Source organism: Eleutherodactylus coqui, chromosome 4, assembly GCF_035609145.1.
Source record: "Eleutherodactylus coqui strain aEleCoq1 chromosome 4, aEleCoq1.hap1, whole genome shotgun sequence".
In the NCBI taxonomy this organism is placed as follows: domain Eukaryota; kingdom Metazoa; phylum Chordata; class Amphibia; order Anura; family Eleutherodactylidae; genus Eleutherodactylus; species Eleutherodactylus coqui.
Window position 1 is genome coordinate 86,148,386 of NC_089840.1, and position 26,583 is coordinate 86,174,968.

A 26,583-nucleotide genomic window follows, 5' to 3' on the forward strand; every position below is an offset into this window, starting at 1 on the left:
TGGGGGGAGCCATATTTGGGGCAGGGGCTGCTCTCTGTTGTACTCACAGTTCCTTTATATCCTGCTTCCTCCTCCTGTGATGTCTGCTCTGTAGCGTGGTGGTTCTTAGGGCTTCCCCCCGAACTGTGCTGGTTGCTGGCCGGTCTGTGTTCGCTCTCTGCTTCCTCCAGGTGCCCTCCGGGCGGCTGTGCCAGCTCTGCATTGCTCGCCTGTGCCTGCGCCTGTGGTCCCGCGGGAGCCGGCGCCATCTTGGACGCGGCGGCGGCTTCACCTCCGCTGCCGAGAAACCTCTCCAGCGCGCCCCTTCTGCCGACCGGAGTGCAGGACAAAGATCGCGGCAACTTCTTCTTCCCCATGTGGCGTCCGGGGTCCGTTCTCCGCTGCTTAATGGTGCCTCTTAAGCTGCTGGTAGGGTTAGAGACGCGGGAGTTCGCTTAAGGTGCGACTTATCCCGCCATCCGCTAGCCACGCCCCCCCGACTATCTTCATTTAGAGGTCCTTAGACAACAGGGGTCAATGATCAGACAAGCAAACAGTTGTAGGAAAGTTCGTGCGCAACTATTGGTCGTGTAAAATGGCCTTTTACCATTCTAGGTATACTTTGTCTTAATGTTTAGTTTGATTTTAGACAGCAGTTTTGCCTACAATACAAAGAGTGAAGTATTGCATACACAGTACGTGCCAGCTGTGTGTATTATCAGTCTTGACTTTGACAGGTGCAAGGCACCACGTAGCTTTTCCTTGTGACAGTCTGCACGGTCTGGTCTACTAATTGTTGGCTGCGTATCCAAACAATAGGCCAACCAGGGAAGTAGTATTGCAGCATAAGTGCAAACTACTCAGATGTCTTGGACTGTGAGAACATAGTTGTATTCATGGCCATATCCATATTATCTCCTATTGACTCATAGAGTCAATAGGAGATAATATGGATATGGCCATGTTCTATCCTGTAGTGAATCATTTACTACCATATTAGTGTCTTTTATTGATGTCATGTTGCTCTTTGTACCTTTTATCAGATGATGTACCGTGTATCATAAACCACATTTCCATTTGTGTCCATTAGGCTCATGCCAGGAGAATTGTTGCATTGAATAGTCATAATTCTGACCTCCAGTCATTCTCTAGTGATACAACAATCACATGACTCTCGAATACCCAGTGCTTTTAATTATTATGTGCCCCTTCCTTCTTCTTATAGTGGTCACAATAAGGGAGATGTATAAGAAAAGGGAAGAAAGAAAGTGGCCTGTTTGTTTTTGGCAACTTCTCCACTATTCCACCTCATTAATGATTGATACATGTATGTCTAGACTCTTAGATTCTACCCTAAGTTTACTCACTAACATATTTGCATATGTACGGCTTCCAAATTAATTTTCCTAAACGTTTGGGTCTTAGCCAGTAGACCTTTTAGTGGTAGAAGGATGTATACCACATTATTGCCTACTACTGGTTAATTCACGGGTCTCACAAAATAGGGAAGATCACCTGGATTCCTACGGGAACTTTCACATGGACGGAATTTTTCTACATTCCGCACAGCAAATCCGCACTTTAATCCGCCACTGGGAAATCCGTACCAAAATCTGCAAGTCTCATTGTGGATTTTGATATGCAATTGCTGGCAGAAGTAAGCTATCTGAATTCTGTATTAAAAATTCATTCTGAGCCATGCGAATTTTGGTGCGGAATTTACCATGGTTTGTGGTGCGGAAAAGGGCTAGAGCAAACACATCATGCTTGCTGCGTACTTTTATAAGAAAAAGTAAGTGAACCCTTTGGAATTACCTGGTTTTTTGCATAGATTACTATTAAAATGTGGTCTTATTAGTATTATTATCCAAGTCACAATAACAGCTAAACACAATCTTGTTCCGTTCACGTCTTTCATCATGTTTTTTTTCATCATGTACTGAGTACATTTCCAAAATGCAGAATTAAAAGTAAGTGCACCTCTGCGTTAAAAGGGATTTTCCAAGGCAAAAAAATTGTATGGACAAGAAATCGGAAAATAATCACTGCTCACTGATGAGATATGTCCTTGGTCCAGTGCAGCTGCTCTGGCCCTCGTCGCTCCAATCACTGAAGCTGCTGCAGTGGTCATGTGCCAGTTGTCGCCAATAGTATGATGTGGAAGCCAGTAATTGGCTGCAGCAGTCACATGAGAAATGAGAGGCACATGACTGTTGCAGCAGCTTCTGGGATTGGAGTGGCTAGAATATATTAACTGGTGAGTAGTGTTTGTTTTTGCTTTTTTTTCCTTTCCTTGCCCATCCATTTTTTTTTTCACTGAGAAAACCTCTTTAATGACTTCCCCAAGAGCTAATTGCTAAAAGGCATTTCAATTAAGGAGATGAGATGAGAAGTGTAGGTTTCACAGGTGCTTTGCCCATTAAAGTAAAACACACAAGCCTGGTTACTGACAAATCTGTTCTCCATAAGAAAGATTAGTTAGTGTGAACCATGTCTCAATGCAAACCAATTTTCAAAGCATGTTATCCATGCTTAGATAAATTATCTACAAATGCAGTGAATTCAGGACTGTTGCTACTCTTTGTAGGAGTGGGCAGAAGATCACTCCAAGAGTACAATAGGTGATACGAAAAGAGGTGAGAAATAACTCAAAGGTAACAGCAAGAAAACCTATGAAAGATTCTACAAACTGCAGAAACCTATGTTCACCTGTCTACTATTACAAAAAGTTCTTTTAGTGGATGATAGAGAAGTGGAACTTTTTGGCACAAATGCCCAATGCTATGTTTGGAGAAAAGAAAAAGAACCTTCACACCAACACCAAAACCTCATCCAACTCCGAAGCATTGAGGAGAAGACATCATAGTCTGGGACTCCTTCCCTGAATCAGGGCCTGGATGACTTGTGCTTAGAGATGAGCAAGTATACTCACTAAGGCTAACTACTCGAGCGAGTAGTGCCTTAGCCGAGTATCTCCCCGCTCGTCTCTAAAGATTCGGGGAGCGGCGGGGGAGAGCGGGGAGGAACAGAGGGGAGATCTCTCTCTCCCTCTCCCCCCTCCCCCCGCTCCCCGCCGCAACTCACCTGTCACCGGCGCTGGGCCCCGAATCTTTTGAGACAAGCGGGCAGATACTCGACTAAGGCACTACTTGCTCGAGTAATGTGCCTTAGCGAGTATACTCACTCATCTCTACTTGTGATTATAGGTCATCAATAGTTGATGATGGGGATCTACTGCTTGTCATTCCTGCCAATCAGCTGATCCTCAGGCCTACTGTCATTACAGTCGGGCCGGACGTGTCATCAATGGTCAGAGCTAGAAGTGTAATAGACGGCTTCACTTCCATTGAAATCAATGGGAGCAATGTCTCCTATTACACTTCCAGCTCCTCAATGTGATCACAGCCAGAAGTATAATAGGGGACATTGCTCCCATTTATTTCAATGGGCATCAAGCCATCTATTTCACTTCCAGCCCTGACAACTGATGATGACATCCAGCTCCGGTACACTGACAGCAGGCCAGAGGATCAGCAGAGATACCAAGTAGCGGACCCCACCTATAAACTATTGATGACCTGTCCTCTGAAGGTAGGTTGTCAATTGTAAAAACAAAGAATACCCCTTTAACTCTATTGAGATACTGTGGTATGATCTGAAGAGGGCTGTGCATGCAAGTCATCCCAGAAGAATTGATGAACTTTACCGGAGACATTTTGATGGAGGTGATAGCTGCTCAAGGAATACCTAGAAGTCATTAAATTCAAGGGTTTACTTACTTTTTCCCCTGCACTGCGGATGTTTACTCAATGTAAGACATGAACGGTACAACTGTAGGTGGGTTATTAGTTTACTTACATTGGATTTTTATGTAATTGGGACTTAGATAACAATCAGACCAAATTTTATTAGAAATCAATGCAGGGATCGAGGTAATCCAAAAGGGTTCCATTACTTTTCTCGCAACTGTTTATTTATACCATTTACTTAAACGAGAGCTGTCTAAAGATTTATCATTTATCTTCCTTTTATTGGAAGCTGCGGGCTGTCATCATTTTACTGTGTGAGCTGAAGCAGCAGTCAGTTGGTGCCATGTATGAGGAGGCGCTTTACTGGTATGCTTGCTTATGTGGGGCACTGCTCTCAGTATGTCTTGGGGGGGCGCTCTTCTGGAACTGTGTATGTGGGGCATGTTGTAATGTTTATGATGACCACTCTGCGGGCACTCTTTATCTCAACCCTGTGATGGTGCTGTTAGGCTGGGTCCACATGGGGGCTGATTTGCAGCGGAATGTCTGCAGTGGGCATCCCACAGCAGATCAGCAGCGGAAAGCCTGCCTACAAACTCGCACCATTTCATGCCAGTTTTATCACGTATTTCTGTGCAGAATTTACCCCCTAATTGAGAAGAGGTAAATTCTGCAGCGGAAAGCCTGCCTACAAACTCGCACCATTTCATGCGAGGTTTATAACTAGAGATGAGCGAGTATACTCGCTAAGGCACATTACTCGAGCGAGTAGTGCCTTAGCCGAGTATCTCCCCGCTCGTCTCTAAAGATTCGGGGGCCGACAGGGGGCGGGGAGCGGTGGGGGAGAGCGGGGAGGAACGGATCTCTCCCCGCGCTCCTCGCCGCAACTCACCTGTCACCGGCACCGGCCCCCGAATCTTTAGAGATGAGCGGGGAGATACTCGGCTAAGGCACTACTCGCTCGAGTAATGTGCCTTAGCGAGTATACTCGCTCATCTCTAATTATCACGTATTTCTGTGCAGAATTCACCACCTAATTGAGAAGAGGTAAATTCTGCAGCGGAAACGGCAATGAAATTGACCTGTTGCGGGATTGTATTCTGCACCGTTTCCAAACGTGTTTTATGTAGATTATTTCTGAAGCTTGTGGACGAGATTTTCAAAAGGGTCCGCGGCATATCCACCTCGTCTGGACTCTCTCTTAATTAAGGAACTTTGACAGTCATTTTTGTTTTCTCTTACACGGGAAGACTGTCTTGAGCGTCTGACAGCTGTCCCAATGATTACTGCTCCTGTGGGCCTATAGATTTCTGTGGGTGTCCGTTTTCAGGACATGTCACATGGGCATGGTCCCTAAGACACATATCCTGCACATTCAGCTCTGGAGGTAGTGAATGGAGGAGGGAAGAATGGGTGGAGGGCAGATTCCTATTCATGATCTTTTGGGCTTATTTACACGAGCGTATATCGGCCAGCGTTTTCACGGCCGGCCAATATACGCTTCAATCTGAGCAGTTCCCCCTTCCCTCCTCTTCACTGTCTCTTTGCCTCTCTCCTCCATTCCGGAGGGGGCAGTACTGGGGCGGGGCTAAGCTCTGCTCTGTCCCACTCCCATTGCTGGCTGCGGACAAGGGGCAGGAACTTAGCTCCTCCCCACCCCGCCCACTCTCATTGCAAACAACCAGAGGGGAGGAGAGAGAGACAGAGAGTCGGTGAGGGGGAGGGAAGGGGAGGACTGCTCAGATCGAAGCGTATATTGGCTGGCCGGTATACGCTCATGTAAATAAGCCCTTAGGGGAAAAACTGAATAAACCAATAAAATTAATGAATACAGGCCAGCCCAAAAACAGAAGGATCTGTATCAATGTATATTTACTGTACATTAGAATCCCGTTTGTTACTATGGGTAACAGATTTATGTTTCTGCACTACTTTCGTGCAGAATAATGAAGGTCATTCACTGACGGCTACAAGTAAATACTACAATGTTGAATACTGTGTTTCCAGCAAACCACTTGATTACAAGGTCTGCCAAAGGTTGAAAACCATGTTTTTCATGACCAGTTCTAGCAATTTGCTCTTAAATTTGTTTATATCTATTCACAATATGTATATAATAACTTAAAAAACATTGTATCAGGGTTTACGGGTCCGACAGTCACCAACCTGTCACGTACGGCACCCAGGGGCAGACTGCAGGGTCAAATTACTTCCAGCTCCCTGGATCCTGCACTCATGTAAGAGGGAGCCCAAATTGCACCCTGCACGGCCTGGCACACCCCAGCTTACCTCGCTGCTACCACTGATCGTTTCTGACAGGCAGGTCAGCACCTCGGTTTCCACAGCCGACACACAATTAACACACTGCGAGATTATGGATTGCCTAAAGTGTCAAGGACTGGCTAATAGCGTTTAAAACTTTATTCCAGGGGGCCACATAAGCTTTATGGCTGCCTTGAAAGGGCCATTTACAAGAACTCATCCCTCATTCACAAGAGCGTATTTGCACTATATGGTGTGTATTTGTTGCAGGTATGCACCAACTTCCAAGCGTGTGAATGCACGATTCTGTGGGTCCGGGGGTCGCACAGTGCCGAGAGTGAATTAACAGTTCCAAAAATATAACTGCTGTTGAGCTGGGACCTTAAAATGCTCCATAATCCCCTTTATTAGTTTTTTCTTTGTTCCCATATCAGTGGTGGGAAATTACAGACAGCGAGTCTGGGGGTGCATATTGGAAGGGCAAGGAGACAATGGGATCTCCTGTAAATGGCTAATCACTACAACAAAGGACTTCTTTGCTGTTACCAAAAGGAGCAAATGGGATTAAAGGCCCCTCTGGTACAGGTGGGAAGGCAGCTGAATGAATATTGATGAGCTCGGCTTGGCAGGACATGCGCTTAGCTTGTCCTAAATCCACTCAACTTTTCCCAGACCAGAAAAGTGGCAGATTGACACACAAAGATGGGTGATGACCTATCATTTCATCACACATTGCTGTTACTTATTCTGCACAGATCATGTAGTATTTGAGTGCACATAAACTAAAGCTCTTAGACAGCTGAACCTCCCGGAATCTACCCCAAGTGGTGTTGTTCCCGCCATGCAGTGCTAGTAGAATACATTCTCTATGGTATCATTATTTACATAGCAAACATATAATACCATGTTTAGACTTCTCATGGTGTTGATGATTCGTTGTCGCCAGCTGTGAGCATAGTTGATACAGCTGTCCGCGGATCGCTTCTGCATGCAACATTTATTAGCATGGACAGCTGTTTGGCGTTCAGGATGTTTAGTCATCTTACATGAATATCCAAGGAACTTTGGACCTTATGTATAAAAATTAGTGCAGCCGAAAATTGGGAGTCGTTACCCATAGAAATCAGTCACACTGCTTCTTTTATGTTCTAACCTATTTTATTTCTGAAGCTGGATTCTGATTGGCTGCTATGGATGACCACTCTATAACCCCACTTTAGGGTCATAAAATTATATGTAGATAATAACTTAAGCAGAAGTACAATCAGAGGTGTTACAAAACATTGGTCCTATATTACTGATCAAATAAATATGTACAGTTGGGTGCAGAAGTATAATTTAGCCTCTGTACATCATCACAGTGGATGCGAAACAAAGCCATCAATACATGATTGAAGTGTAGACTTTTAGATTTAAAGGGTTAACTCCAGTTCCAAGAAGTTATCCCCAATCCACGGGATTGGGGATAAATAGCTGATGGGTGGGAGTCTGACCGCTGGGACCCCCACTGATCATGAGAATGGGGGCCCACAAGCAAGTGCTGGTCAGGCAGTGCAGGAATGAAGGAAGCGCAGATCGGACAGTGCGGGAATGAAGGAGGCGCATTCTGATGAGATTCAAGGTGTTCTTAGACAGAACGACTGTCATTCAAAAAATTGTTCAAACAAGCAAAAGTGAACGATAATCATACGGTCTAATTGTGAACCAAGGACTGAATGGTGAACAAAAATAGTTCACTTTTCGTTCATCGTTGATTTTATGCAGAAATAAAACCCATCATTCGCTCATTCACTTATCATTCGGTTAAATCAGCAGTTGTTTGGTCGTTCTCATTCACAGCAAATGTGAAAGATGGTACGATTCTTATTTGAAGGAGCCAACGGTGTATCTGCCTGTATAAACAGACTGCACAAGTGCTAACGAGCTAGCCGTGATATCACTCGCTCATTCAAACGAGAATCGGCTCAGCTAAAAGCACCCTCAGTCAAATGCTGCAAAAGTAATAGGACAAGGCTTCACAGTATAGATGGATTATGACCCAACACATAGCACAAGAGCAGCCCAAGAGCTTCTTAAGGCAAAGAAGTGGAATATTCTTCAACAGTCTAGTCAGTCGCCTGAGGTCAACGTGATTTAGCATCTTGATAAAGACAAAATTGAATGCAGAAAGCTCCTAAAACAAGAGCCGACTGAAACGCTGCGGTAAAGGCAGAATGTCTTAAGGGAAGAAACTCAGTATTTGGTGATGTCTAATTGGTTGTAAAGTATTTTCATCCAGGAATGAAAAATACATTTTATAATTATATTAGTTTGTCCAATTACTTTTGAGGTTATGAAAATCAAGGGACTATGTAAGAAATGGCAGTGATTCCTAAGCAGTTATTGCAATAACTTTGTTAAACTCTTTGAAATAAAGGGAATCTGTCCTATAGTCTTGGCTTTCTTTAGAAGCTCAAAGGGATTTTCCAGCACAAAGCTATTGATGATCTTTCCTCAAGATAAGTTATCAATTGCCGATAGCATTCTGATCCTGCAGTACGATTCCAGACTGCTGCACTGTGTACAATAATATGTGTTTCTGGCACACAACGGTTCCAGAAACTAGCACAGTAAGTTAGCAGGGTGCCTCCTCAATCTGCTGTTGATAACCTATTCTGAGGATAAGTTATCAATAGTTTTGTCCTGGAAATCCCTCTAAACTCCTATAGCTGGCATAAAAATAGTCATCAGGCTGCTCAAAATTCGTTCCATTTGAATGGAAATCGTTCAGTCTTTTGAGTGGCTTGAAGACGTGAGGGGAGTAAACAACGTACTCATTGTGTATGACTCAATGAGTACATTGTTTACTCATGACTGGAGAAGACAGTGGAATTCTGTCGGACAGATAATCCCTCGCATAAACACACACTCCAGAGCAAACAACTAGTTCTACTTCTACTAAACTTTACTTTAGCTAACGAGGAAAAAAAGAGATGATTTCAAGCCATGATCTGTATGTGTAATTTTGTGCAAAAAAGTCATCAATTCGTTCAGTTGTTCGGCCATTTAAGTGATAATTGTTGCATGTCAATGGAGTTTAAGGAAGCCATCATTACTTTTTCTGAAGTCATGAACATACTGATTGGATCTTTTATCCTAAGCAACTTGATGTTATTCAGATGTCCTTGAAGAAACAGGGAATAGACTATTTGTCACATTTCTAAATCAAATTAAGGTTTTATTACAACTGACAAACTTACATGTATTCTGTTAAGTGTTTCCCACCAGGGGTTTGTAGGACCTCAACAAGAGTTCCACACTGGTCTGACTGTGATGCAACCACCGTACCCTGTGGCCACAGCTGACTGCAGATTTGCAGAGAAAAAGAAGGCTTTCTATGGAGCTTTCAGTCTAGCGTCTTGTCTTCTATATAGATGTGGGTGTTTCCGGACGTACATTTAATTCTAGTAGGATATATGGGTCCACATTATTGGTGGGCTGACCACTGCCCATCTAAAACATCTACAGAAGAGAAGTAGAACAGCACACCAATGAAATTAAATGCTTACATTGATCTTGTTATATCCAAATAACACTGCTAGTGCCAACACTTGTCATGCCACATCTTGGGTGCGATGATGCTTCATCAGGCTGTGGCATATGGTGAGAAAGAGTCCAGCTACTCTGCTGGACAATATGCCACAGCCTGATGTTGCATGACAAGTCTTGGCCCTAGCCTCCAAAACAGTGATACAGAAAGAAGCGACGGCCTGTGTCAGGACCAGGATGGGGCACTCCGTAGAGTGGCAGCAGTGGGAGTAAAAGGCATAGGCTGCACATGAGTGTCCTCCAGCTGCTCAGAAGCTCCAAGTAAGAGAGCACATTGGGTGAGGTAGTGTCTTCATCATAGGTAACAGAGCACTGCCTGGGGAAATAGTGAAGTTCCTAGCACTGCTATGAAGTAGTCCACCCCATGTATCAGGTACACCTTTAGGCTTCATTCCCATGAGTGCCCATACGCCGCATTTTCACGCCCGGGCACATATATGGTATCCATATGAAGCATTGGTTTCCAATGCAGCCATTCACATGGGCGAATACACGGCGCGTAAATATGCCGGCTGCGTGAAAAATAGAACATATACGCGGACGGTGTATATATGCCCAGCCAAAACATAGTTCTGGAACTATGTTTTGGCCAATATACGCCAGCGGGTTCCATAGACTCCTATGGGAGCAAGGAAAGAGAAGGGAGGGGGAGGCATTTATGCAGCGTCTAACGCTGCAAAAAGCTTACAGGTGCCTCTGTATAGGCACTGGAAGGCATCCCGAGGATTTTGGCAAAGCGAGAGTTTTCCGGGGTGCGGCGTATTTTTTCGCTAAAAACGACGCTCGCGGTTGTGTGAATGGACGAGAAACCGCTGGCCGTGATCGCTGAAAAACGCCTATTAAGGCGCTTATACGGAGCAGGCGTGAAAACGTAAAAACACCATAGCTGTTTATGCGCTTGTGTGAAAGAGCCCAGGTCAGTCAAAGACAAAGCTCCAGTCACTAATTAAGTTATTAAATGGGGGCACTCATGCACTAAACAGAGCTAAAGAGGGCAATACATGGCAGAAATAAGGGGGCAAAAAACAGCAAATGGGCATAAAATTCTGTGCCTCCTTAGTACCCATTTGTCATTTATTGAATTTTTAGTGCCCGCTTGTGACAGAAGATTGCTAAGAGGGCAATGAATGGCAAATGGGCACTCAGAAGGCACTGAATTTTAGTACTCATTTGCTGCCTCCTTAATGTCCTTCTGTGCAGTGCACCGTTTCTGTCTAATTGTCATTCATTGCTTTTTTAGTGCCCTTATGTGAGAGAAGGGTGCAGAAGTGACAATTAATGTCAAATGGGCACGGAACAGAAGGATACTAAGGTGACAATGAAAGCTTTAATTGTTGAAACTGTCATTTTCTGCTACTTTTGGGTGCCTACCCACTTGCGATTTTTTTTCCTGTGATGTTTTGCGTTTTTTCTCAAGAGCAATTAGTATAGAATGTGTTCTTGTCCATCTGAGGTTTTTTTTCCGTTTCATGGGGTTTTTTCACATAGGAACTGTCAGTTGCATATGTCTCCTTATTTTTCTCTTAATGCACCCATGATTGTCAATGGAGGGCTGCAAAAAACGCCGCGTAAAACGCGCGAAAATCGGCAACGCAAGTGGCGCCCTTTCTCTGCAAAAAAGGGTGAAAACTTTTGAGTCATCCATGCCCACAGATTAAAAAAATAAAAATTCTGTAATTAATTGGTAGGGGTTTCCCAAGGTAAGACTTTTTTCCGATGAGTTCCCCAATGCTGACTAGGTTATAGTGCTCCCTAGTTTACAACACAACACATTCTCTCGCTGAGTTCACCTTCCTTGTTTGCCTTGTTTTTACATTGAAAATTGCAGAGATTGTAGGAAAACGACTGCATTGCAGTCTGCAGCATTCTCTCTGTACTCCTGATTAGCAGATCAGCAGACGTGTGGAGTAGGTGCATGCATTCCTTGGCTGGGAATTAGACAAGGATGTTGTCTGTGTCTCTGCTTGTGCCACAAAGTCAAATGTTCTGTGCAGATAATGAATACACAGATTATACTAAACCCTTTTGTGTCTCTTCAGGACAGGCTTTCATTAGATACGTCCTTTTTGTCTTCCTAAAATAATCCGCTTGACCACTTTTTATTTCGCTCATTAAAATGTAGGAGGCGCAAATTAGGCCTTTTCAGAAGTAATTATATACATTTCCGTGTAATGGAGGCAGCATCATTACATTAATCAATCAGATACATGTCATATGGAAGCTGGGAAAAAGTCCCATAGAATTTCATTTGCATCAGAGCCATGCATTTACGCTTATATTTGTGTGGCGCACTGCACTTGTTTTGTGACAATTGGGTGTAAAAAGTATGATTTGGGACTTAAAATAACAATTTTGGCAATTGAAAGGCTGCTTGCAATAATTAGTGGGTGAGCATATTGGTAAAAAGGAGTTATCCGGGACTGAACTATTGATGACCTATGCTTAGGATAGGTTATCAGTAGTTGATCAGTGGCGTCCACCGTCCAGTATCCTTGCTGATCAGCTGCTTGTCTGGTCTTTGTGCTCATGCTCTGAGCCGATTTCTGCAGGAAGCAGATAGCTCCATTCTCACTACAATGTCCAGGCTTGGTGTTGCAAGCCAAGTTCCCATTCACTTCAGTGAGAGCTTTGCTTGCAATACAAAGCTTGGCCACTGCACTGAGAACAGAGCTGTCTGCATCCTGCAGAAATCAGCTCAGTACATGAGTACAGTGGCCCAATGAACAGCTGATTGGTAGGGTTCAGGGCTGCGGGCCCCAGCTGATCTACTATAGATGACCTATCCTAAGGATAGATCATCAATAGTTTACAACCCCTTTAAGGCTGTTTTTTTAATGCAAGCGTATTTTTGGCTTTAGATTACTCCTGTGAAACCCAACCAACAGCAGGTCTAATGCGTTGAACTTGCGGCATCAGGCTGGGATTTCTGGTTTGATTTGCATATGAAGATTTTTTGAGCCAAAAACTGGAATGAATCCAAAACAGAAAAAAGCACTGTATAAAGTCAATATTGTCTTTTGGCATCGAGTCCAAAAATGCATTGCTTTCATGTGAATCTGGTTTTATCCAGTTTTGAGATTGTCTTCTCTGTCATGATCTCGTAATACGCAAATACTGTGTACGTTTATGATTACAGCATTTCTGAATGCAGACTGTTAGATTTTGGAGATGTTATTTCTGTATGGGATGTGGCAGTGGATCTGAAGGTGATATATGCAGATATATGGGAGTTGTCACTATATACTATTAGGTACCGTATATTTCTGTTGAAAGGACCCGGTCAAATTGAGAGTCTGTTGTTCTATATTCCTTTTATCTTGAGACAACTCACCCCCCAACTTTGGAAATAGACTACCTCTCCATCAAGGGTGCTATGGGTTGAGGGGTTTCAGTTCTTCCATGTGCCTTAAAGAGTCAGATTCCTAGATGATAATTTTACCAACAATGTCCATTCTTCCTGGGCCTTATGGATAGACTTCAGGGATAAACTTTGCCAGCTTTTCCTGCTTTGTTATCGAACAGTACCCTTGGTTCCCTCAGTGAACCTAGATGTAGCATGCTGGCGGTCGATCTGGCTGCCCGCCTCCACGCACAGGACACAGGCCGATGGTGTTTGATATTCATGCCTGGTCTCCCGGCTGCCCGCCTCCACGCACAGTACACAGGCCGATGGTGTTGTTTGATATTCATGTCTGGTCTTCCGGCTGCCCGCCTCCACGCACAGTACACAGGCCGAAGGTGTTTGATATTCCTGCTTGGTCTTCCGGCTGCCCACCTCCACGCACAGTACACAGGCCAATGGTGTTTGATATTCATGCCTGGTCTTCCGGCTGCCCACCTCCACGCACAGTACACAGGCCGATGGTGTTTGATATTCATGCCTGGTCTCCCGGCTGCCCGCCTCCACGCACAGTACACAGGCCGATGGTGTTTGATATTCATGCCTGGTCTCCCGGCTGCCCGCCTCCGCGCACAGTACATAGGCCGATGGTGTTATTTGATATTCATGCATGGTCTTCCGGCTGCCCGCCTCCATGCACAGTACACAGGCCGATGGTGTTTGATATTCATACCTGGTCTCCCGGCTGCCCGCCTCCACGCACAGTACACAGGCCGATGGTGTTTGATATTCATGCCTGGTCTCCCGGCTGCCCGCCTCCGCGCACAGTACATAGGCCGATGGTGTTATTTGATATTCATGCATGGTCTTCCGGCTGCCCACCTCCACGCACAGTACACAGGCCGATGGTGTTTGATATTTGTGCCTGGTCTTCAGGCTGCCTGCCTCCATGCACAGTACACAGGCCGATGGTGTTTGATATTCATGCCTGGTCTTCCGGCTGCCCGCCTCCACGCACAGTACACAGGCCAATGGTGTTTGATATTCGTGCCTGGTCTTCAGGCTGCCCGCCTCAACGCACAGTACACAGGCCGATGGTGTTTGATATTCGTGCCTGGTCTTCAGGCTGCCTGCCTCCACGCACAGTACACAGGCCGATGGTGTTGTTTGATATTCATGCCTGGTCTTCCGGCTGCCCGCCTCCATGCACAGTACACAGGCCGATGGTGTTATTTGATATTCATGCCTGGTCTTCCGGCTGCCCACCTCCACGCACAGTACACAGGCCGATGGTGTTGTTTGATATCCTGCAGGCATTTAAACTGAATAACTATTCAGATTCCTGTGATCCAGTGAGAATTTGAACGATAACCTTGGGGAACAAAAAAGCACTTTTTTCACAGTTCCTGGAATTTTAGACCTTATTCTGGGTATTTTTGTGCCGTTGATTCTGAAAATAGTATCCAATTTTGTTCTAGAAGCTTTCATTTTTGAGATATTCCTGATGACATTATCTATTTTTTCCACCAATATTTGCTTACTATAAGTACATATGGTACATATCACCACAACTGCACATCAAACTTGGTAGGATGAAACTATTTGTAAAGACATTGAAGAGAAATGGAATGTTTTTCGGCTACAAAAGTAGAACATTTCCTGCGATGACATGGAGAAGCTAAAAGCAGCTAAATTCGATGGACCACAAATCTGGGAACTCATGAAAGACCAGTGTTTCCAAGATTCAGTGGACAACTTTGAGGCGCGTGCGCGGTCATTGTTTTGTATGGTTTTAAAGCATTTCCTTGGGAAAGTAAAGCCGCAAACTAATGTCAACTTGTGGAGAGGATGCTCACTTCTATTTTTGAACACTTGGTTGCAACATGAGCATCACATTGCAGGACCTTCAGTCATTTTGAATCGACTTGGTGATGTAAGTGGTGAACAGGGTGAACGATTTCACCAGCAAATAAGGACCATGGAAGAACAGGACTGTGGACGATGGGATACGCATATGATGGCGGACTACTGGTGACCGTGAAAGAACAGTACTGTGAACGATGGGATACACATAAGATGGCGGACTACTGGTGACCATGGAAGAACAGGACTGTGAACAATGGGATACACATATGATGGCGGACTACTGGTGACCGTGGAAGAACAGGACTGTGAACGATGGGATACACATATGATGGCGGACTACTGGTGAAACATCCAGTGCAAATGTCCAAGGATATCTCATTGCAGAAAATCACAAAGATGTAGTTTCAACATCTCAATGAAGAAACTCTTGTTTTATTTGTGTTCTAGGTTTTTTGGGATTTATCTTTGTACCTTTAGCTTTTGATTGGCAGTCATTACATGTATAATACAATCTGTGTACATTTATATGGACATATGGCATATCTTGATGAGCAGACCTGATGGAGAAAAACTAATGCCATTTTCAGAATCTATTACCACAAAATACCTCAAAAAAGTTCTAACATCTCAGTCACCAAAAATTGTGTTCCCTAGGGAATTGTTCAGTGTCTTTAGTGTCTATGAATAAGCCCTATGTAATCAACTGTGTATAATAAATCCTTCAAAGGACACAAAAGAGACAAAGAGGAATTTATGGCTCAAGAATGTTTATTCCGAAATCTCATATCCACATAAATTGCTAACAACAGTGTTCAACACAGAAACTGAAGAGGAGTTACACTCTATTTAAAAATACATATCATGCAGAGTTTAAAGGGGTTGTCCCGCGGCAGCAAGTGGGACTATACACTTCTGTATGGCCATATTAATGCACTTTGTAATGTACATTGTGCATTAATTATGAGCCATACAGAAGTTATAAGAAGTTTTTCACTTACCTGCTCCGTTGCTAGCGTCCTCGTTTCCATGGAGCCGACTAATTTTCGGCGTGTAATGGCCAAATTAGCCGCGCTTGCGCAGTCCGGGTCTTCTTCTTTTCTCAATGGGGCCGCTCGTGCAGGATGCCGGCTCCGTGTAGCTCCGCCCCGTCACGTGCCGATTCCAGCCAATCAAGAGGCTGGAATCGGCAATGGACCGCACAGAAGCCCTGCGGTCCACCGAGGGAGAAGATCCCGGCGGCCATCTTCAACCGGTAAGTAAGAAGTCACCGGAGCGCGGGGATTCAGGTAAGCGCTGTGCGTTTTTTTTTTTAAGTCCCTGCATCGGGGTTGTCTCGCGCCGAACAGGGGGGGGGGGTTGAAAAAAAACAAAACCCGTTTCGGCGCGGGACAACCCCTTTAAATAAGTGGTGGTGAAATACACTCAATTGTCAAAAAAACCTATCACCTAGAAAGAGTAGTCAGAATCAAATGAAACGTTCTATGTGTGACTGTAATGTTGATATAAGTGATTACAATATCAGAGCAAAAGGATTCTACTCTGATATAAACTTTAGAATTTACTGTGGAAAACTAAACACTTGAAGGGAGGCTCTAGTAACCTGTTGTACTGCCTCTAGCTTGGATACAAGATGTGATACAGATGGGCATATAGGCTCTAGTACTCTGTTGTACCGCCTCTAACTTGGATTCAAGATGTGATACGGGTGGGCATGGAGGCTCTAGTACCCTGTTGTACCACCTCTAGTTTGGATACAAGATGTGATACAAGCAGGCATGGAGGCTCTAATACCCTGTTGTACCACCTCTAGCTTGGATACAAGATGTGATATGGGCAGGTATGGAGGCTCTAGTACCCTGTTGTACCACCTCTAGTTTGGATACAATATGTGATACAAGCAGGCATGGAGGCTCTAGTACCCTGTTGTACCACCTCTAGCTTGGATGAAAGATGTGATACGGACGGGCATGGAGGCTCTAGTACTCTGATGTACCACCTCTAGCTTGGATGAAAGATGTGATACGGACGGGCATGGAGACTCTAGTACCCTGTTGTACCACCTCTAGCTTGGATACAAGATGTGATATGGGCAGGCATGGAGGCTCTAGTACCCTGTTGTACCACCACTAGCTTGGATGAAAGATGTGATACGGACGGGCATGGAGGCTCTAGTACTCTGATGTACCACCTCTAGCTTGGATACAAGATGTGATACAAGCATGCATGGAGGCTCTAGTACCCTGTTGTACTGCCTCTAGCTTGGATGCAAGATGTTATATGGGCAGGCATGGAGGCTCTAGTACCCTGTTGTACCGCCTCTAGCTTGGATGCAAGATGTTATATGGGCAGGCATGGAGGCTCTAGTAGCCTGTTGTACCGCTTCTAGCTTGGATGCAAGATGTGATACAAGCAGGCATGGAGGCTCTAGTATCCTGTTGGGCCGACTCTAGCTTGGGTACAAGATGTGATATGGTCTGGCATGGAGGCTCTAGTACCCTGTTGTACCGCCTCTAGCTTGGATGCAAGATGTGATGCAGACAGGCATGGAGACTCTAGTACCCTGTTGTACCACCACTAGCTTGGATGCAAGATGTGATTCTGGCAGGCATAGAGGCTGTAGTACCCTGTTGTACCGCCTCTAGCTTGGATTAAAGATATGATACAGGCAGGCATGGAGGCTCAAGTACCTTGTTGTACTGCCTCTAGCTTGGATGCAGGATGTGATGCGGGTGGGCATGAAGGCTCTAGTATACTGTTGGGCCGACTCTAGCTCGGGTACAAGATGTGATACGGTCTGGCATGGAGGATCTAGTACCCTACTGTACTGCCTCTAGCTTGGATACAAGATGTGATACTGGCGGACATGGTGGCTCTAGTACCCTGTTGTGCTGCCTCTAACTTGGATACAAGATGTGATACAGGCAGGGATGGAGGCTGTAGTACCCTGTTGTACCACCTCTAGCTTAGATGCAAGATGGGATATGGGTGGCCATGAAGGCATACATGTTCCATATGGTTTCCTGCAGCATATCGCTCCACATTTGCTGTAACTAAGCCTCTAGATTGCGCAAACACATAGGTTGTCCAAGTTGTTGTCCCAGATGGTTCCATACATGTTCCATTTGTGATAAATCTGGCAACTGGGCAACCACGGAAGTGTGACAATGTTGTGAAGGCATTCCTGTGACACCCTTGTGTGCAGCCAAGTATTATCCTGCTGGAAAATGACTCTTGGAAGCCGCCAAGAGAGGAACACATGCGGCTGCAGGATGTCCTGAACATATTGCTGAGCTGTCATTTTCCCTAGTACCACTACTAGGGGTGACCGACTGTCATATGCAATGGCCCCCAGATCATCGCACCAGCAGTGGGGGTAGGGTGCTGCTCTACAACAACGCAGGATTGAGGGGCTAAACCCTAAGTCTCTTGACATAAACACAGCCATCGTCTGTGCCCAAACTAAACCTGGAGTCACCACTGAAGATAACTCCGTTTCACTCTGTTACAGTTCAGTTTCATCAATTGTAGCTGCTTGTTTTGTTGGACGATTGTTTCTACTAGTGGTCTGTCGAGGCTGTCCTGAGCCCGGTCCCCTTGTGTGTATGCCCACGCACATACACTGGTCCCAACATCTCCTAACAGTCTGGTCAGAACAGCCCAGATGGCGGGCAATTTGTCCATACGACCATCCAGCTTCCCACATTCCAATAATGCACCCCTCTCGAACTCTGTTAACTGGGCAAAATATCTCCAATTGCGTCAGCAGAGGCATCTAATGGTCAACAAGCTCTACACAAATAGAAAAAGAGGTCACTATACACAAGTAATCTCTGAGCACCTTTTTAAAGGCCGAGGGTGGAACCACTTTTAGGACCTCCGATGGTAGGACTGTTCATCTAATCTTGTCACCACTCATTATTTGCATATCCGCCTGAGTTGTAACTGCATGCTGAATTTTGCAGCAAAACGACAACTTCTTCTAAGTGCTTGTTTTTTTTTTTTTTACAAAGAATGTGTCTTGCAACTTTACCATTCTAATTTTTTCTTCTTACTGACGTCATAATTAGAGATGAGCAAACCTACTCGTTTAGGGCGTTTTCGGGGAGCGCCGGGGGTGAGCGGGGGGTTGCAGAGGGGAGGGGGGGAGAGAGAGCTCTCCCTGTTCCCCACTGCTACCCCCCGCTCCACCACGCCACCCCCGGCGCCCCCCGAATCTTTTCGTCCGAGTAGTCAGTTACTCGGAAAAAGCGGTGCTTGAGTGAAAAAACACCCTAAACGAGTACGTTCGCTCATCTCTAGTCATAATATCTTTTAATTAAGCAATATGAATGATTACTGTGCTGATGCACTGAGATTGAGGTTTGCAAAGAAGAGTCTAAAAAGAGAAATCAATAGCATTTTCGTCAAAACACATCACAATCTATATAATAATAATGCAAAAAACATTGATAGCAAATGGGATACATTTCTCAATTTCACTGCAGTAGTTTGACAATTAATGACTTTCATGGTTTACATGTGGAAACTTTATGATTTTACTGCAGCGTTATTGGCTGTTGTAAGGAATATGGAAACCGGGGGGGGGGGTTGGGGTTGTATTGTCCCATTTGTCAGTCAACTTGACCTGCTTGGAGATGCTGATGAATTATTCGCAGCGTTTTAGTTTGTTGAGAAGTAATCTGGCCCCTTGCGTAAAAAGACACGTAAACCATGGCATTTGATGCTTGGTGTCTCTATGGCTGAAGGTTCATGTTGCAAACTTAGTGTTCCCTTTACATCCAAATTATTGATGATGTCACTAAAACACCTCCTGTCTGGTGGAGCTGGGTACTAAATAATTCAGTCTTCAAAGTATCAGCCTTGTTTGTACACTGATATGATATCTTCCTTACATATCATACATCATAAGAAGGGCATGACATTCATGCGAGATATTAATTTGTTACTATATGCTTCTAGATTATGTAAGTGTCAATTTTCCATTGACTTTTTTTTAATAATAATGTTCATGTAACCATCACATTCTGATGTCAGATTTGACAATTATACTGAGATAAGTGGCACCGATGACACAAGGTGCCGTTTATCTCTTCCTGCAAGAGAGATCTGTCACAGGTCACTTTTGCAAGAACTTCCATCTCCTGTGCCATGTCCCTATTGACTAAGTGACTAGTGTAAATGCATTTGGTCTGCTGCTGTCATGTCCGTTCAGTCCTGTTGAGGAAACTGACTGACAGATTCAGAAACAGGGGACAGGCTGAATGATGTGTAGAACACAGGGTAATGTCTGGGTTGCTTGACGTCCAAGACAACAGAAGTGGTAGAAACCAATGTGAGACTTAGGACCTTTCCCTTATTTGCTCCCAACTGGACCTGTCTACAAAGCAGAGCACCCTCCCCGAATAGGGCAACCTTGTTTCTGAAACCTATTATGATTCTTTGTGCATCCTAAATTGAAATATGGAGGGGAGGGAATATATGAGAACAAGGTAAGTCAGAATAAACAAGTTAAGGTCTGAGTATGACAAAAGTCAGTACCAGCCAAAGAGAAGCAGATAGTGATTGTCCAAAGCCCAAAGTCCAATAAAGGAAGGCACTCAAAGATCCTTGGAAGCTTAAAGGCAAAACACAACTAACCTTTGAGGAAAATCAGTATACTAATGTGTTACCGACATTCTCTGCAAAGGGGAGCTTGAATAAATATCCTAAGCAAGCCGCTGATACGATTACTCAGATGATAGACCGCTCAGCCAGCCAGCCTATCAGTGCTACAGCAGAAGGGAGATGTTTCTCTCTCAGTGTCATCACTGAATTCCACTGCGTATGCATTGGTAAGTGCATCATGTGGTCCAGCACGGGTGCTGTGATGTCACTCCGGATTGTAGCAGAGACAAAACAATGTTGCATAAGAAGTGAGGGAAAGGGAGTACAGGACAGTGAACTACTAGCAGAATAGTAGGCTTGCTACACACCTCCTGCATGAAATAACAGGGCAGCAAAAAAATGGGAACGACCACCTGAAAATCAGAACTTTAAAACAATTAAATGGTACAAATAGTGGCAAAGGAGTAGGTAAGAAGAACCTGTTATATTTTAGAAAACTTGTTGAAACTCTGGTATGCTTTAATGCATGGGGATCATATTGAGTAGGGGTTACTGAATAGGAAGCACTTTTGTTCACTTCTCTATTATAACATATCGTATACCACTTATTGATCCAAGCATATGCTAGGGTTTACTTATCACTAAGAACAGTGTAAGCCAAGACTGGAATAAGTGAAGATTGCTAAATGCACTGGGCAGTTAACTCTCAGTGGTTTATGTTATATGGAAAAAGTTGTATTGTAATATAAAAAAATGTCAATCTGGCTTTTCTATTGTGCAGCAGATTTTGGCCTATGCACCATAGTGAAATTATGGGTGAAATCTATGGCATTTATGCAAAAGAATAAGTACACTATGGATTTTAACAGTGATTGAAGGATGGCTGCATATTTGGACGTCAGTCCCTCAAGAGGAGTGCCTGTCTCCTGAATACAACAGACTCATAACTGTGACTCAGCTGTATTCTTTGATCACTCCTGTTAGCCAAACCACACAATATTGCCTTGTGCCATTTTGGCTAATTGTACAGTTGACCTATTCCGACAATATGTTGCACTTATATCCGCAGTATATACAGGTAGCAGATTCACTTTAAAGGGATAGTCCAGAATTAGGGAAAAAATGGCTACTTTTTTTTCAAGAAATTGTAGCTCTTTTCCTTTGCGGGGAATGGGGATAACATGTAGTACCACATACAGCCTGAGGACAATTGTGGCACTGTTTTTGAAAAAGAAAAGGTGTGTTGTTTTTTTTTCTAATCCTAAACAATCCCTTTAAGCATTTTCAACTGCATGACTACACTTTTCTCATCCAGCAGTTATAGGGTTAGGAAACTATGAGCAAACCTTGTTAAAATGCTTAAAAAATTCAGGCTTTCAACACTGACTAATCTTCAATACAATATTAGAATCATACATGATTTTTTTTTTCATTAGCTCCCTTTGATTTTAGTTAATAGTTTGGCCTTGATCTCCTCCATGTAGACATTTCTGCCTGCATTCCTTCCTCTTCGGTAGCAGCTTACATGCGTTAAACAAAGGCTTTCATTGTATATGTATTATTAGTAATATTAAGGGAGCCACAGGAAGGAATTCGGAGATACTATATGGATACCAATATGTTGATGTGGAATTCCTATTATCCCAAGGGGTGTTACAGGGCACTACAAAAGGCGTCTTGTAAGGGGTTTTCTGTTCCTCTAGTTTAGAGTCTGGCCTATTGAGATGGGGGTTTCGCTTACAAAGCACTTTCATAGTAATTGTTCCTCAGCTCTGCACTTTTGTTGTGTGTAAATGTCACATTTAGCACATCAATATGACTCTGCAGATCCTTAGATGACTCACATGTTTGCTGAGTTGTGAAATTCATATAAGGCGTCTTGCAGTTGTCACACTACAAAAGTCATGCTTGTTTAAGGGAAAACTTTAACTTAACACTTTGTAGGGCTCACGCAGATACTGTGGATGTACTTCAGGGCTTCCATAGAATACAATAGCCAGATCTTGTGTAACAGCTTGGAACTGATTAAAGGCCTTTTACACGGAACGATTATCGTTCAAATGAGCGAAAATTAACGATGATCGTTCAGTGTAAACACAGTTAACGATTAAACGTCGAACGATAGTTAAGGTGATCCACGCATTTATGCAAGGGTATGTTAAAGGGGTTTTGCCATTAAAAAAAATTCAATACTCACCTATTCCTCCCCCATCAGTCTTCTTACCGCATCTTCTCCTCGCCAATCTTCTCTTGGCTCCTCCAGTCCCCCGGGTTGTCTTACCTCCAGCCGGCCGGATCCTGATATGAAGTGTACATTCGCTGCTTTCTCCTTCCTGCAGGTCAGTGTACCCGGTCACTAGTGACGTAGTGTTCACTGCCTAGCAGGGAATGCCGAATCCTATGCCGGGCAATTATCGAGACCGTGCATGCGCTGTCTCGTGGTAATAGTATATGAAGTGGCAAGGCAGCGCGCATGTAGAGTCTTGGCATAGGATTCGGCATTCCCTGCTAAACAGCGAACCTTGGTGAAGACTGCCGGGACTTGAAAAAAAAACTGCACAGCGCTTGTCCGATGGCTCGCCCATTGAACCATCCGCAGTACAGGCCGTAAGAGAAAAGGCAGGTACGTGCGGCAGAGAGCTGAGATGAAGCCACTAATGAGCAATTTCGGTCCACTTTTACACGGGACAACTATCACTGGAAATCACTCATTTGATTGGTTTTTGGCCGATAGTAGGCCCATGTAAAAGTGCCTTAAATTGAATTTACCCTGGCATTCCAGCAAGGTTGGTGCCAAGCTCAGTGTGAGCACTGGTGCCTATCTCCTCCAAGCCATTTGGACAGTGGGTCTCCGTACAACTCAGGGCACTTGCCAAGATAGCTAGTGTGCGCCTCAAAAGGAAGCACTGCAGTGGTCTAGCAAGCAGGCAGAGCAGCGTATCCACCGATAGAGAGGGAAGACATAACTAAAGACCATAGCAGAGGAATACAGTGACTAGAAAGACTGGTGACAATGATGTTACACTACGCTGTCTGCTGCCAACAGAACCAAACGCCCTTAAATGCTGACATGTAGAGGGCATCAAGCAGCGTCCCCTTCTTATTGGGATAGTGATACTTCCTGTGCAGTCACAGGGGTCGCACACCCCTACGGCCGGCCTTGAATATAGGACTTGGATAAGAGAAGCTGTCCGAGATTGGGTTGCTACCCTAATTGTGCAATGTATAGCTGTTTCTATTTACTAGACCATGCCTGCTTGTCACTTTAAGAAGTGGTGACACATATTCTTCAACATTTGAGAATACAACATTGGTACAACCGCCGCCTGTACTACACAGATAGAGGAATGGTCAGATTTTCCTTTTTTACTGACTGTAGAGTTTCCAGGTGAGCCACAAATGGCCACAAACCAGAGTGTGCCGGTAATACCTACCACCATAATAGTGTCTGTGACTGCCACAGATGTCCCCTTAAACAAAAAGTGTCATTAGAAGACGACCTATTGTATAAATCAAGTTTTATTATTAAACACATTTTTAAGAATTGTTGGTAATTTTTTAAAAATGTCTAATGTCCCAATCTACCATTACTTTCTAAAATCCTGCAGTTTTCACATTAACCACTACGCCTACTAAGTTGACACTTCCTGTTCTGTAGAGAAAACTTTTCAGCAAATATCTCATGATCATCACAATGAAAGTTACCAGTTATACATAGATAACACAGGATACACTATCCAGAATAGGGGGGGTCACAGCTCACCTCCTCTGCCTTCCGGCACATGACACTTTTCAATGGAGCTGTTGTAAAGTATATTTCTAAATGCTGTTAACTGCAGCTGAGACGAGATAGCATCTCCCATAGTCATGTACAAACATTTACAATCATATGCTACCCCTGCCAAAAAAAAAAAGGTTTCAACTTGCCGGCATTGAGCTATTTTCTGACATGTTTTACTCCACAGTAGCATGCTTATGCACATGTTTAGGGGAAAGCTGTCACCGGGTTCATGCTGCCCAAATCACGGGTATGCTTATTGCCTCTGTGTATGAACCCAGCGATGGGTTCCCTTTGACAAAGAATGGCAGTGGTAAAAGAATGAATGGTTCCCTTTGACAAAGAATGGCAGTGGTAAAAGAATGAATTTTTGAAGAAAACGTAACTTTTTGTAAATGCCATGTTAAATGTAAATGAAAAGATTAATCTCAGAGCCTATAAAATGTAACAACTCTGTATAGTAATTCGTTACATGTAATGTACATATTTATTTTGTATTTCAGGTGCTGGAGAAAATCTAGAAAATACGATGACTGCTTTCAGACAGTGAGTGTTCTGTATATTGTAACTGAATGTAATATGTGTTTGTAAAATGTATGTGTTTTCTATGTAAATGGCAAAACCAGGATAGTATAAAAAAAGAGAAGAGTTTCCTATAGACGTTTTTTAAATTTTTTTGGATCCACACTTGAAAAAAAAAAGGAATAAAAAACTGCATCAAACTCCCCGTGTGTGAGCCTCGTATAAAGGTCATTACCAGGTTTGCCGAAGTCAGCAACATTTAAAGTAAAGAAGAGGTTAAGCGGAGGTCTGTGAAAAGTTTAAAAGTGCTATTTCATGATGGAAGGCACTTATAAACAAAAGTATATACCTGTAGGTATTTTAAGGGGTTGTACCAAGATTATCTCCAATCCCACAGTGATGTTAGAATGAATGGAGCGCTGGCCAAGCATATTTGTTCGACGCTCCATTCATTTCAATGGAGCTGTGGGATATACCCAAGTAGTTGCCACTCGGGTATCTCAGCAGGCCCATTGAAAGTAAATGGAGTATTTGCACGCTTGCATGACCAGCGATTCATTCAGTTTCCTCGCTGCGGGTGCCTTAACCCCGCATTGAGGAGGACAGGGGACATGGGACTCCCGTTCTCAAGATCGTGGGGGTTTGTTTTTATGCTGGAATCCACAGAAGTGCCAGTTTTGTTTCTACTACTATTGATGGTATTCATCGTCTGGCTGTGCACCCAACAGGGAGTATATCCATGCAGATATACTGAAATTTCAATATTCAGGTGAATATAGAATAAAAATGGTAATTAGGAAAAACTTTCTGACAGTGAGGGTGATCAATGAGTGGAACAGGTTACCACGGGAGGTTGTGAGTTCTCCTTCAATGGAAGTGTTCAAACAAAGGCTGGACAAATATCTGTCTGGGATGGTTTAGTGATCCTGCACAGGATTTGGACCAGGGGTTTGGTCCCTTCCAACTCTACCAGTCTATGAGTCTAGTCTATGAATCTATAATGGCAGTATTGCGGAGATGCTACAGGCGATAGCTGATCATGTAATGCTGTGCTGATGCATCGTTGGATTGCTGTGAAAATAGCATCAAGATGGTACCTGATAAGCATCAGACAGGATAATGCACTGCATGGAAGTGACTGCAATATACATAGGAGACGTCCAGAGTTTGACAGGCTATCGGGAGAGAGGGGCAATGATGGGAAAATGTGTTTTCTCTAAAGCAGCCCTACTAATGCAGTAGTACATTCCCTGCTCCTGTATTGTTGCATAACTGGGTACACCTGTCTTTCACAACTCTAGAAACGCCCATGGGAGCTGTAATGTAGCGAAGATTGATTGTCACTAGGCTTTTACAAACACATACAGTATTTTTAATAAATAGCAGAATACAACTACGAGAGTCTTTAGGCCTCCCTCACACACCGCTTTTTGAACGCAGCAAAGCGCCGTTTTAAATCGTGGCGCTTTGCCACGTTTTACTTTCATTCTCAGCCACAGTGATGCTGTGGCCGACACCAGCATTTATCATGATGAGGAGCGTTGCCCCAAAATAGAACATGCACCGCTCGAAAATCATGGCGCTGAAAAGCGCCCCGTTCGATCTGCTGTTTGAGCGGTCCCAATGGGAGCGTTGTACCGCAATTAGCATGGTGCTGGAAGTGTCACGCTAATCATGGTAAAAAGCACCTGTGTGAGGGGGGCCTTATAGTGATTGTCCCCCTTGAAAGCCCAGTTGATTTTGCAATTCAAACCGCTAAATTCCTAATGACTCTGTACTGCTGAATTTCTAATCCCTCTCTCCAACCTCCTCTAATCTAGTAGGTTTTGCAAAGTCAGCGCTTTTCCTGCACTAATGGAGCAGCAGGTATGCTGCAATATTAGGTCAATACCTAT

The 26,583-nt window shown here is 44.0% G+C and overlaps 1 protein-coding gene across 1 annotated transcript in view; it reads left to right on the plus strand.

Annotated features, from left to right (window-relative positions):
• GDPD1 (glycerophosphodiester phosphodiesterase domain containing 1) overlaps positions 1 to 26,583 on the plus strand; it is a 93,569-nt gene that overhangs the window by 11,322 nt on the left and 55,664 nt on the right. Inside the window, exon 2 of the mRNA XM_066599817.1 lies at positions 24,670 to 24,712. Within this exon, the coding sequence (XP_066455914.1) occupies positions 24,670 to 24,712 (43 nt within the window). The remainder of the gene's footprint in view (positions 1 to 24,669; positions 24,713 to 26,583) is intronic.